We start from the raw sequence: 14,213 nt of genomic DNA, 5'->3' as shown, positions 1-14,213 counted from the left end.
CTGGCTCCTCAATTTGGGATGATTTGTTGTCTATTCATGTACTCCACAGATGCAGGGTACATCAAGTTGATTGTGGAGCTTTAATCCGCTGCTTCTGAGGCTGCTGGGAGAGGTTTCCCTTTCTCTTCTTTGTTCTCACAGCTCCTGGGTCTCAGCTTTGGATTTGGCCCCGCCTCTGCGTGTAGGTCGCCGGAGGGCGTCTGTTCTTCGTTCAGACAGCACAGGGTTAAAGGAGCAGCCTCTTCGGGGACTCTGGCTCACTCAGGCCGGGCGGGAGGGAGGGGCACGGAGTGCGGGGCGAGCCTGCAGCGGCAGAGTTCGTCGTGACGTTGCACCAGCCCGAGGCGCGCCGTGCGTTCTCCCAGGGAAGCCGCCCCTGGATCCCGGGACCCCGGCAGTGGCGGGCTGCACAGGCTCCCGGAAGGGCGGTGTGGACAGTGACCTGCGCTCGCACACAGGCTTCTTGGCGGCGGCAGCAGCAGCCCCAGCGTCCCACGCCCGTCACTGGGCTCCACGCTTTCAGTCGTGACTCGCGCCCGTCTGTGGAGCCCCTTTAAGCAGCGCTCTTAATCCCCTCTCCTCGTGCACCAGGAAACCAAGAGGGAAGAAAAAGTCTCTTGCCTCTTCGGCAGCTCCAGAGTTTTCCCGGACTCCCTGCCGGCTAGCTGTGGCACATTAGCCCCCTTCAGGCTGAGTTCTCGCCGCCAGCCCCAGTCCTCTCCCTGCGCTCTGACCGAAGCCCGAGCCTCAGTTCCAGCGCCGCCCGCCCTGGCGGGCGAGCAGACAAGCCTCTCGGGCTGGTGAGTGCCGCTCGGCACCGATCCTCTGTGCGGGAATCTCTTCGCTTTGCCCTACCCAGGTATGTGGGGAGTTTCTTGCCTTTTGGGAGGTCTGGGGTCTTCTGCCAGCATTCAGTAGGTGTTCTGTAGGAGTTGTTCCACGTGTAGCTGTATTTCTGGTGTATCCGTGGGGAGGAAGGTGATCTCCGCGTCTTACTCTTCCGCCATCTTACCCGGCTGTGCTTTCATTCTTAACCTGAACCTGCATTTAATTGCACTAGTGTCTACTTTTGTTTAACTACAATTTAACTTATTTTCATTTAAATTTATCTTTGGAGTGGAGGAGGATGGATAGAAGGGTGGGTCAGATACTCCCCGTGTTTCAGCAAGATGCTTTAGTATTTCGAAATAGATATCTTATCTCCTTGCCTGCCCTTATTGAGGTTTGAAGATTTTAAGTCCATCCTATCTTTTTAGAGCTTCCTCTTTTCCTTTAAGTAATTTTTGTCTTTGCTCTATCCTTCCTCCTATTCTTTTTCAACATGAGCAAAAATTCAGCTTTTAGACAATCATAACTTGTGAAGGAACAAGTTCTGACTTTAGACTCCTCCCTCTGTTGACCATTCTGGGGTTATATGATTCCTCATATCCTTTCAAAGGTTGAGAGGCTTAAGTCTTATCAGTGCCCTGGTGGTATGATTTCTTGGTAAACGTTTCTGTAAGAATGAGGGAAATGTCAATTTTCAGGAAGAGCAGTGAACTGTGGAGGATTCTAAAATCATTTATGAAAATGCTTACAATTTGTCTTTTTAAAAAATAAAACAATTATGAGTTAGAGTCATAGAGCAGAAAGTGATCTCTTGACCCTCCTTATAAGTGAAATGAGTTTTACTTCTAATGGGATTGCTAATATTTTAGCTGTAAACCACAGAGATTATTTGAATAGGTTCCTCCCTATCCTTTGTGTGGTTTATTCATTTTTAGGGAAAAGTAACTGATGTCCTCAGCATTTTCCAAAATAGAGTTTTGTCACTAACAGGCATTTGTTTCTTAAGATTCTGTATATTTTGTTACTTTTCCAGAAACTTATACAGACGAGCTATTGACACAGAACAAGCAAAATTGTGTAACTCTTTGTGGAAGGGTCAGTTGGAATGTCTGGCTAGTAACAAAGATCTCTGGATCATGTTGACTACATGCAAGAGATGCATGTCAATTAATGACAACCATTTCCTGACATAAAGCAGTTAATTCTAAGCTGAATATTTGTATTGAATTTTTTACCAATACCACATTTCTAACAAATTATAGAAATTTGGTTGTGTAGGTAAATAGCTCAAATTAATTTAGTGTAAAAAGTAGCCTTGCTGTCTCCTTGCATTTGAACTTTTAAATACACTTGTGGCAAATATGAGAAGTACATTATATTTGATACTTCAAATTAGAAAAACATTTTTTCAAAAAATCTTTGTGATTGAACATTGTTAGCATGATCTTTTGGCTTTGCCTGATATAAGAACTGCTCAGAAATCAAGTTTGGACTTGAAAATACCATCTTGATCAAAATGAGGCCCAAAGACAGAAAGTGGCAAGAAATACTTGGCATTGCTGCTTTTCTTGGTGAGTCAATGCAAATGATTTTGTAGATTAATGAAACAAAAAGACTATAAAATATGATACAGCATCTTGAATTCTGCTCCATTGTTTTAGTGTTGGCTTCTTTTTTAAAAAAAAAAAAATCTCAAACTGTCTATTGAGCCTCATCACTTAAGTTCTTTCGGCTTTTCCTTTTTGTTTCAGAAGTCTTGTACTTACCTCTTTTGTTGAGAGAGCAGCCATGAACTCTGTGTCCAGTTGTTTCCAGTTCTGTGATGCCTAAGACATTGCCACTTCTCCTTTTATGGTGAAAAACAGCACCTTTTCTGTTTGCAAGAGCAGAGGCTGGGGAAGATGACATGATTGTGATGGTGATATGGGGATTGGGGAGGACTGATTTGAATAAGCGAATCTTTATGGCACCTTCAAAATGTTTCCACTCTGGAAATTGAAAAACAGAGCTCCCACAGAGATAGTTTATTCATGCAGAAATGAAATTGGAACTTGGTATAAAATCCCATTGGCTAAACTGAACATGATGTAAAAATTTGAGCATTCCAGTCCCAGGTAGATTACATTAGTAGAGGTTCCTCTTGGGAGAGCCTAGAGAAGTGCTTCCCAACCAGTCCATGGACTGGGTGCATCAAAACCCTTGGAGCTCTGGTTAAAATGCATAATGCCAGGCTCCTGCAAGGGTGAGTCAGACTTGAACTGAGGAGGAGCCCAGGAACCTGCATTTTTATTGAGTATCCCTCCCTCCATTCGATGGCACTTGGGTAGATGTCTTAGTTCATTTAGGCTGCTATGAAATACCACAGACTGGGTAGCTCATACACAACAGAGGTGTATTTCTCACAGTCTGGAGGCTGGAAGTTGAAGATCTGGGTGCCATTAAGGTTGAGTTCTGATGAGAGCTGGTATCCAGACTGCAGACGTCTCCTGGTGGCCTCATGTGGTAGAAGGGGCAAGGGAGCTCTCTGGGTTCTCTTTATAAGGGCACTAATGTCATTCATGAGGGCTCCACTCTCATGACCTAATCACCTTCCAAAGGCCCTCCTAATGCCATCTCTTTGGGTATAAGTTTCTCAGCCTTATGGGGGGGTGGGAGGGACACAAACATTCTCACCATAGCAGTAAGGGATCATTTGGAATTTTCCCCAATGTTAGCCAGATTCTCTCATGAATCAGTATCTTTAGAATAACAAGTACCAGGATTGCAGCACTCACTGGTGCAGAAACTCCCGCCACCTGGGGTGGCTGCTGCCCAAGGTCAGCTGTGAGTTATAGGGGACCAAGCAGAGTGCCCCCAAATCCAGGCACTTTCCTCCGGGCCACCCTCTTTGCTACTAAGAACCTCTCCTGCTTAAAGATTCCAAAAGGCATTTTCCTAACTCAAGTACCCAACTACCAGGAAACTCTGATACAGAACCTGAACCTCCCTGTGTGGCTGGCCCCGGGGCCCGCGTGTCCTCATCGGAAAGGGCAAGTGGCAGTGCACCTGCTTCTGTGTGAGGCTGCTTTGTCACTCAGCAGACTCGTCCATTTAGTCCTGAGTCCTCTCTTGGCCAGGCAAACCCTCTTCCTACTGCTTTCCCAAACCGTGATCATCCTTGTTGTCTTAGTCAATGAATACCGAAGCACAGATATTTATTAGGCTTCTACTGTGTGCTCTGTTTTAGGCTCCAAAGACACGAGAAAACAAGAGAAATAAGGCCCCATAGAGCCAACCTGCCAGTCACATCAGAATGTGTCCATACCCTCTTCTGCCCATTGGTCTCATAAGTCATTTACACCAACATACAGAATTGTGTCCCCATTTCTGTTCTGTTTATGTACATCGTCTTCTGTAAAACTGAGCTGAAACACAATGGCTTCTCCCAGATGGTTTCAGAAAACAACACAGACTATTGGAGTTGGCTTTGCCCATCTGAGAAGGTTTATCAGCTCCTCCCTTTGACTCTCAGGGAGGCGGTCTTGACTAAAGATTATAGGTAAACTTTAGAACAGTTGGCTTTCTGTTTAGATATGCTTGGTCTATCACTTGGAAAGGCCTTTTTGCTTTGGCCTCTGTTCTTTCCTGGCTCCTAAAAAGCAACTTTTTTTTTTCCTCCCCATGAGTCTTTCTGAGTGTTAAGCTGAAACTTGAACCTCAGACTGCTTTCTCAAATCTCAGAGTTTAGAATTTTAGTGCTAAGACATTTTTCTGACCCCTTTTTAGTTACATCAGTTTCAGCCCTCAGTTTTTTTGTATGTGTGTGAGGTTCATGGGTAGAATTTCAGAAGCCTCTCAAGAGAAAGAGGGGGAAAGCTCCTTTAAGGATGGAGAGTAAAAGAGTACATTTCACATAATACACACCAATTATTGTCCTCTTTACTTTCCAAGACGAAATACCCAGATCACTGGGGGATAGACCAGATGTTTGTAGTTGGAATATCACCAAAGTCTTATGATAATATTTAATTAATCAAATATTTAATTTGATTACCCATGGCAAATGATACTGGTTTTTTACTCGTAACATTCATGTTTCCTTATATAAGAAGCTTATTTAAATAAAAAATTTTTAATATTATATAATCATGCAGATGGTACATGTATATGATAAAAATAGCAAGGTAAGTACAGAAATAATGGAGTTTGGGGAAACACTGGTAAGTGAATGCCAAGAACAAGCATCCTGGAGGAAAGCTCCCAGCCCTGCAGAGTGCACACCCACCACCCACAGACACAGGAAGCCTGCGGAGGTGAGCTTTCACTTAAATAGAACACAGGTTATCCATGTGTGCCAACCACGCCCGAGTAGCAAGCCACGTAAGTGCGGATTAACCACTTACTGAGCATGTATGCTGGAAAAGGAAGTAACTCACATTTAAGGTGAGGGGAGGCACAGGATCCCGGCAGAGCATTGTAGTGAGAGACTCAGGGGAGTACGAGAGGCTTAGTAAGAGGCAGGTTGGTCTCCTGCCTGGAGGTCAGCGGGCACAAAAGCAGGGAAGGCGAACCAGGCCCTCAGAGGAATCTCTGTTACAACCAGGGTGCCTTACTCAGAGGTTACCCTCTGATTTTATTACAGACCACATTTGTAGTAGGATGATGATAAGTAAGAACCTGAAACTAGTAGGCTCTTAATGATAACGAAAGTTTTAAAGTACTTATAACCCATCGTTGGTTTTTTTTCCCCCCTAATATGAAAACAGTGAAGCAAAAACTAAGTGGAAGAGAGGAGGCATTTCCCTTATTTATATTTGGAACAGAATCTAGAGATGGAATTGTAATTTTACTCCTTTCCCTGCTCTGTATTTTAATAACATTGGGCCCAGGAGCAAAAGTCCTTCTGGCCTGTGGTTCCCTCCCCTGTCCCCCTTTGTCTCATCTGATTGAATCTCTTGGTCACTTGATACCAAAGTTCGCCTTCCAAGCCACGGCTCCCCTCTCCCTGTGAACCAGAATGCTGCTCCCAGAGTGAGGGCTCAGTTCTCCTGCTATCTGCAGAGGCTCTGGAGGTGCCGTCCACCAGCATGTTGATTTTGTGGAAGAGCCAGTGAGAAAGTTCTCACAAAGAGATAAGAAACAAAGCAGAGTGGACCTGTGCCACTGACTGACCCAAACCACACATTCTAATACGCAGTTAGGAGGGATGTCAAAGCTAAGTCACCTATTCTTCCAATCACCAATAATTTTCGTTCTAAAAATCATATCATTTAGATTTTTCTTTCGTGTGGAATAAATGAACGGTTGTGCTCAATGTCTGAGTGTTGAGTTTCTGCTTAGAAGAAGTGAGGATACAAAAACAAGACCCATATATATGCTACCTACACGAGACTCACTTCAGATCTAGAGACACATACAGCCTGAAAGTGAGGGGATGGAAAAAGGTATTCCATGCAAATGGAAATCAAAAGAAAGCTGAGTAGCAATACTCATATCAGACAAAATAGACTTTAAAATAAAGACTGTTGGGACTTCCCTGGTGGTGCAGCGGTTTAGAATCCACCTGCCAATGCAGGGGACATGGGTTCGATCCCTGGTCTGGGAAGACCCTACATTCTGCGGAGCAACTAAGCCTGTGCACCACAACTACTGAGCCCACGTGCCACAACTGCGGAAGCCTGTGGGCCTAGAGCCCATGCTCCACAACAAGAAAAGCCACAGCAATGAGAAGCCCACACACTGCAATGAAGAGTAGCCCCTGCTCGCCACAACTAGAGAAAGCCCGCATGCAGCAACAAAGACCCAACGCGGCCAAAAATAAATAAATAATGTTAAAAAAAAAAAAAAAGACTGTTACATAATGATCAAGGGATCAATCCAAGAAGATATAACAATTGTAAATATGTATGCACCCAACATAGGAGCACCTCAATATATAAGGCAAATATTAACAAATAAAAGGAGAAATTGACAGTAACATAATAGGAGTGGGGGACTTTAACACCCCACTTACATCAATGGACAGATCATCCAGACAGAAACTCAGATCCTTAGCTTGAGTTTACTGGTCCCTCTAGTCCTGGTCACAGCTGTCATTGCAGAGACTGACTTACGTCTCGTGTTTCCACCCCCTCTCCCACCTCAGCCTCCATCTGCTGTTGGAACTGTCTCATTTAGAGCAGAGCTCTGAAGAATTAAAGATAAAGTTCCAAGTGTTGGAGTCTCAGAACCAGGTGAAGACAGTGCTTAGCTGATAGAAGGGTGTGACTTGGCCATTTATTTGGGGAAACACTCAGTGTAAAACTAGCACATGGTGTTATCATGGGAAGTGCATGTACCAACGGAGACCCAGATTTAGACCCAAGACTCAACAAACACTTCCAAGCTGAGTCACCTTGGACAGACTTTGACCTTGAACTGAGATTAAATAAACTATCTAATCTTTTTGATATTCAGTTTCCCTTCTGGAAAAAGAAGATACTAACCGGGTTGTGTTGAGGCTTAAATGAGAGGGAGAGGATCCTTCACCCCACCCCCAGCCCATCGAGTCTCTTTGCTCTCTTGTCCTCAGCCCCAGGTGGTGTGTGTCTTTCAATATTTCTTCTTCGCCTTTAACCTGTCCTTTTTTTGCCCTATGTTTGGTTTTTTATTCTTCAAATAACCACAATATATTAGTAGAATTGAAGAACATTTTAAAATATTAGTATTGATCAAATACATTTATATCATCTTTAATTTATTAATCTTTAAAATCATTTTTAACCTTTTCTTTTCAAAATCTTCCATGTCCAAAAGCAAAATCAATGATTTTTTAAACATGTTTCTGTGTTTGGGGCTGCTGGTGGGGTTGGCTTTAACCTTTTGTAAGTGAATGGTCTTTATAATGCAAAAGATCCTCTACCTTGGTATAGAACTTTGGGGTGAGTCTTGAGTGATTTTTCTGGCTTAAGAGGGCCCAAATCCCAGGTGCCTCGTGATAATTACATAATCTCTCCGTTCACATCAGCTTCGTGGTATATAGTGTGGAAATATTAACCTTCACTTGGGGTAAGGTAGCACTGGACCCAAGGTCAACCTTGCCGGGGTGGAATAGAAGCAAGCATGGCAGCATGATAGAAGAGATGCAGGGAACCCCAGTGTTCTGCAAGAGCAGAGATCTAATCTGATTCAGGATTCTAGACCAAGCTCTGACCGTATAGGGTCTTCCCACAGGTCCTCAGTTATCACACGAGGTCTTGGCAGCCAAGAGTCATCATGAAACTGATCTCATCACAATCATCTTGTGACAATTCATATCTCACTTTTCTGCAGTTGTCTGCGATATAAGACCAATGGGGGAAAACTGACTTCTCATGTTTGTTCTATTCATTCCTTCATTTAGTCATTTTTTGAGAGCTGACTATATGGTAGGCACAGTGTTCGTGGTACCCAAATGCGTGACTCCCAAGCCTTACCCTTCCTGGACTTAGGGTGTAGCAGGAGACATATCTGCAAACAAGCAGTTAAGGGATGGGCCCCACTGGGGTGTCCACAGGCACTTTGAGAGCTTAAAGGGGGCAAGGCTAACTGTTGGGGGGATGAAGGGGAAGAAAATTCCTTTAGGGGGGTGTTATTTGTGTTGAACCTTGAAGGCTAGGGCTTTAGCAGCCCGGTTGCTAGCCGCAGCTCTGAATTTGCATCAGCTTTGTCCTGTTTGCTGACTCACAGTTTCCTCATCTCTGACCTGGGAAGACGGCGCCCACCTTTCCCGTCTCTGGAGGTAGAAGTAAGGCAACAGGGAGGCTTGTGAGGTTGTGAGGACACTCACCTGTCGGGAGGTTCTTCTTCATGCCCCAACAGTGTGCGCCTGCAAGATGGTGGGTGTGCCTGGGCTTAGGGTTCAGTGTGCGGCTGTGAACTGCCCATCTGTCCTCATTAGACCAGTATGACTAAGTCCATTTGGTCATGATCCCGATGTTCTTCTCTGACAGTAGAGTCTGCATTAGAGTGTGACTAAGTAAATCCCCTCTTTCTCTTGCTGACAGTGTGCACTTGCAGAGATCACTGAACCGTATGAGCCCCAGGTTTCTCATCTGTATGATAAAGGTGACGGTAATAGTTCACACCTCGTGGGTTGGTTGTGAGGATCAAAGGAGATAATGTGTGTAGAGTACCAGGCACAGTGTGACTCTCTAACAGTCACCATTATTAGGACTGGGGAGTAATCAGGAAAGGGTCGCAGAGAATCAGGATAAGGCTCCTGCTTGGCCATTTTCATGGTGGTTCCTGCCATGGTTGAGGTCACTGCTACCCACATAGGACACTGGGTGGTTGAGAGAGGATGAGCCACCTCTTTTCCTGTGTGTGGATAGTGAAGGCAGCTGAGATGGGATGAATTCCTTACCACTATCATGTATTCAAAAAGTACTTTCAATTCAATAGTATTATTCAAGACTTATAAAGGAAGGAGGCCTTCCCTGGTGGCGCAGTGGTTAAGGATCCGCCTGCCAATGCAGGGGACACGGGTTTGATCCCTGGTCCGGGAAGATCCCACATGCTGTGGAGAAACTAAGCCCGTGTGCCACAACTACTGATCCTCCACTTGAGAGCCCGCGAGCCACTACTACTGAGCCCAGGTGCCACAACTACTGAAGCCCGCGCGCCTAGAGCCCGTGCTCCGCAACAAGAGAAGCCACCGCAATAAGAAGCCCGCACGTCGCAATGAAGAGTAGCCCCCACTCGCTACATCTAGAGAGAGCCCGCGTGCAGCAAACACCCAACGCAGACAAAAATAAATAAATTCAAATAAATAAGTAAATAAACAATAATCAGGGTCTTTAAAAAAAAAAAAAAAAAGAAGGAAATGCTGTCCCAGGCTACAACATGAATGAACCTTGAGGGTATTATGCTAAGTGAGATAAGCCAGTCACAAAAAGACGAATACTGGGCTTCCCTGGTGGCGCAGCGGTTGAGAGTCCGCCTGCCGATGCAGGGGACACGGGTTCGTGCCCCGGTCCGGGGGGATCCCACATGCCGCGGAGCGGCTGGGCCCGTGAGCCATGGCCGCTGAGCCTGTGCATCCGGAGCCGGTGCTCTGCAACGGGAGAGGCCACAACAGTGAGAGGCTCATGTACCGCAAAAAAAAAAAAAACAAAAAAAAAAAAAAAAAAAAAAAAAAAAAAAAAAAAAAAAAAAAAAAAAAAAAAAAAAAAAAAAAAGACGAATACTGTGTGATTCCCCTTATATGAGGTACCCAGAGTGGTCAGATTCTTAGATACAAAAAGTAGAAAAGTGGCTGGGGGAAGGGAGGACTGGGGAGTTGTTTAATGGGTGTGGAGTTTCAGTTCCGTAGGATGAAAAGGGTTCTGGAGATTGCACAACAATGTGAATATACTTAACACTTCTGAACTGTATACCTACAAATAATGAAGATGGTAAATTTTGCTGTGTGTATTTTATCACAATTTTATAAAAGCTTAATAAGCTTGTGCCAAGTGTAAGGCATAATACCTGGCCCACGGGGAGGCAGTGTGAATAAAAACAAATATGGCCCCTGTCTCCCCTTATGAAACTTACAGGCTGGTAGGGGAGGCATATGTCAAAGGAAGAATGACATTAATGGGCAAAAGTGCAGCTGGAACAGGTGCTCCAACCAGAAGTTCATGGTACCCTGAGAACCTAGAGTATGGGGACTTGACCTCATCAGGTGGACCAGTCCAGGTGAAGAGCAGCCGTGAGAGGGATGAAGGAAGACCATCCCAGGAACGTGCAAAGCATGAGCCAAGGCTGCAACAAGGAGGCCAGTGTGGCTGGAGTGCAGAGGGAGGAGGAAAGCGTGTTGTGAGAAGAAGCTGGCGAAAACGGAGGGTCCAGACCACGTGGCCTTGTTGGCCACAGTAGAGTTTGTCTTTTTCCCTGAGCTGAGGGGAGGCCACTGAGGGTTTTGAGCTGAGGATGGGGAGACACATAGAAAAGCAGGTTTGTGTTTTGGAAAGATCAACCTGAAGGAACATTTTTTTTTTTTTTTTTTTTTTTTTTTGCGGTACACGGGCCTCTCACTGTTGTGAGGCTCCGAACGTGCAGGCTCAGCAGCCATGGCTCACGGGCCCAGCCGCTCCGTGGCATGTGGGATCTTCCCAGACCGGGGCACGAACCTGTGTCCCCTGCATCGGCAGGCGGACTCTCAACCACTGCGCCACCAGGGAAGCCCTTTCTTTTTTTTTCTTACAAGGAAAGATCTTATCAAATGCTAAGAGTTGTCTCAATTATTCACCTGGAAAAATTGTTCGAGTCCCCTAGATGTTTCTCCAGGGCCTGATGTTCCCAGGGCCCCCAGCGAGAGTACAGATGGAGACCCACATCTCATAAGTCTAAATGGTTACAGGCAATAATCAAGCAAACAAACCATTATTAATATGTTCTATCCTCTTACCATGACAAACATCTCTTTATAACTAAAATGTCAAAAATATGTACAACTATGGTTTTTAATATGACTAAGAGCCAACAAAGTATCAAAGATGATTGAATTTAACTATGACTGAACTGTCTGGGTATTCTGTTGGGTCAATGAGATATGGATACGTAATAAAATATTTTATAATTAATCCATTTCCTATTTCATAATTTTTGGCCTTTATAGTAAAATCACGAATTATATTATTTTAATTAAGATTTTCATACAATTCGTGTTGTTTTAATAGAAATGCTGTTAGATGACTTTTTAATAACAGGTATATTGAATATATATTGTATATATATTTGTATATATGCAGTTCACCCATTTGAAGAATCCAACTTTTATTGAGTCATTTTAGTTCTGAGATCATTTTCATTAATTCTAATTTGAAGAAACTTTGCCCTACTGAGATCATATCAACCTGAATTGTTAAAAAAACTTCTTTAAAGCAATACTTGGATTTGAAAGTGAACCATAAATATAGTATATTATGTTCCAAACATGGTAATGGGATCTCTTAGATAAATTATCTTTATCACAAAAAATATTAGAAAGAAAATATTTTAATTCCATCACACAAATATCTATCACGCTGCAACTTTTCCTGTCTATTCAAACAATATCTCAATCTAATATTAATGTAAAGCCCTGGCATCATGTTTCACACATATTATCTGGACATCTATGCAAATTTAAGAGCAATAGGAATGGTTTGATGTTGTAAAATGTTCCTTGGCTGCCATGTGCAAGTGTTGTGAGTTTGGAGGATCTCCTGAACTAGAAATTGGAATATGAGGAGGGCGAAGAATATAGACATTTGGTACAGCTAGGGATGGTGCTTCATTGTGCGGGGATCCATTGTATTCATGTATTTGAAAGAAAGAAATTGACAAGTTAATTAGCCTTTTCTCACATCCAGGTGTTTCTGCTGCTCAAACCCTCCCTGCACTCTGAAGCAGCCCCCATCGCCGCCATGGCTGGTATTAGCAGTGGGGAAACCCTCGAATGTTTGGGGCTTTCAGACATGGATGCCAATTGTTTCGAGGTCATAGGGCAAGGGATGTCGGGGAGCAGTTCCCTGGGGCCTAAACAGTGTTAGTCACAAGAGCTGATGTTTAGGATTACTCCAAGTGACATGGACACTCATGTGTCCTTAATAAATTGTGTGTGTGCGTGTGATATTTGTGGACTTCTAAGTCACAGGGTCCAGGGTGGGGACCCCTCTGCCCAGGGGTTTAGGATGGCACTACCTGCAGCCTCAACTTGCATAAGCATTCGGCAGGCCCTTTCCAAATCCACCCCCATCAATTTACTAATCCTGATATTGACCACCGCTGCCAGGAGGTACTTTCTTTCTCTGTTCCTTTTAAAAGACTGCTGACTGCGTTTTTCACTTGTTTTGTCTTATTAGGAACTGGAGAAAGTGGCAAAAGCACCTTTATCAAGCAAATGAGAATCATCCATGGGTCTGGTTACAGCGACGAAGACAGAAAGGGGTTCACGAAGCTAGTTTATCAAAACATATTCACCGCCATGCAAGCCATGATCAGAGCCATGGATACCCTGAGGATACAGTACGTGTGTGAACAGAATAAGGTAACATGCTTAAGAGTGTTAGACCCATTTGTGAATGCATGCTATCCTCTTCTGGTTAGCATATGTATCTGAACTAAAAGATTTACTGCGTGCTTCCATCAGAGGCCAAAAGAAGCTCTTGAACTCAGATTCTGGGGTAGAGATACTCCAGAGGAGTGCGATGAATTTAGGAACAGCGCTGCAGTCTTATTTCTGCAGAAGCTCTAGCATAGTGGTAATGTGGTGCTGCCCAGTGCGCAGCAATTCAGAAATGTGGGTAGTCATTCTGCTGACTTTTTTCAGATGCTGAGAAAAGGAAGACATACATATACATCTCCTCTTTCAGCTAAGATACCTGGTTAATTTCTTCACTGGACCAGTGGAGATCTTGGGTTTACAATGGCCAACTTTTTAAGAATTCCCAGTCTTAGGAAAATGCCCTGCAGACTACTCAAAGAAGTCAGTGGGCTTTGTTTGTTTGTTTTGGGAGCTAGCCCTTCTTAGGAGCTAAGTGATGATTTATGAAGGGTAATGCTTGTGTCTCAGCTAGCAGAGGACTCTCATAAAGTAATGGTATGAAGTTGCCATTTGCCTTCCTGTCACCATGGGTTATTTAAAATACATATCTGTTTAAGACTATAGGAAAATATGAGGCAGGAGGGTGGGAGGAGGAGACAAATAATATTTTCTATGGTGTATTGGAATGTGAATCCATAGGAAAATACTATGTATAAGTTCATTAAGAATCTAAATGATAGAGTTTCTTTAAAATAATTGATACCAAGTTACAACATGACATGATGATAAAGAGAAAAATTCTGTCTGATTCTCTTGTGGATCAATTGAAAAGAATTTAGCTGCTCAATGCCAGAATAGTGGTTTAAGTATGGACCTCAGGGACAACTTTATCATGAACTTGTGGCATCTGTGTTCATGTACATTATACAAAGAGTTTCAGAGCAATCAATCTAATTTTTTATTTTATTACTCAGTGACTGGATTACATAGGAAAACTCAACGTGCACCAAATTTTAGATGTACCTTTACAGTGTGACAGCGACCTTGTGTCTTTACCACCATTTCCTTGCAGTCTTGAGGAAATGAAGGAATATAGCTTGCCTACAGCTTCAACCTTCAACAGTGTTACGCTGAAAAATGTGTGTGTGCATGTGTGACACGCGAGAGGGGGGAGGGTGTTAGTGGTGGGAATTAGTCTTTAGTATATCTGATGCCAAGTAATAGGAGAGGTGCGTCCTGAGCCACTGGGTGATTCTACAAGTGACTCTGATTCCTTTACACACTGGTCTTGAGTATATGCATTATATCTTTTTGAATGCATGCAGTTAAAAAAAGAAATCGCCCTTTACAATGTATTTTAAAAATTAGGTCATCT

The 14,213-nt window shown here is 43.7% G+C and overlaps 1 protein-coding gene across 1 annotated transcript in view; it reads left to right on the top strand.

Moving 5' to 3' along the window:
- GNA14 (G protein subunit alpha 14) overlaps positions 1–14,213 on the top strand; it is a 205,602-nt gene that overhangs the window by 99,002 nt on the left and 92,387 nt on the right. The window contains exon 2 of the mRNA XM_081236843.1: positions 12,657–12,841. Coding sequence (XP_081092969.1) covers positions 12,657–12,841 — 185 coding nt within the window. The remainder of the gene's footprint in view (positions 1–12,656; positions 12,842–14,213) is intronic.

This window comes from Mesoplodon bidens (assembly GCF_964165515.1).
Source record: "Mesoplodon bidens genome assembly, chromosome: 6".
Lineage (NCBI taxonomy): Eukaryota > Metazoa > Chordata > Mammalia > Artiodactyla > Ziphiidae > Mesoplodon > Mesoplodon bidens.
Note: the sequence above shows the minus strand (reverse complement) of the source record. Positions and strands in the feature narration are given on the sequence as shown.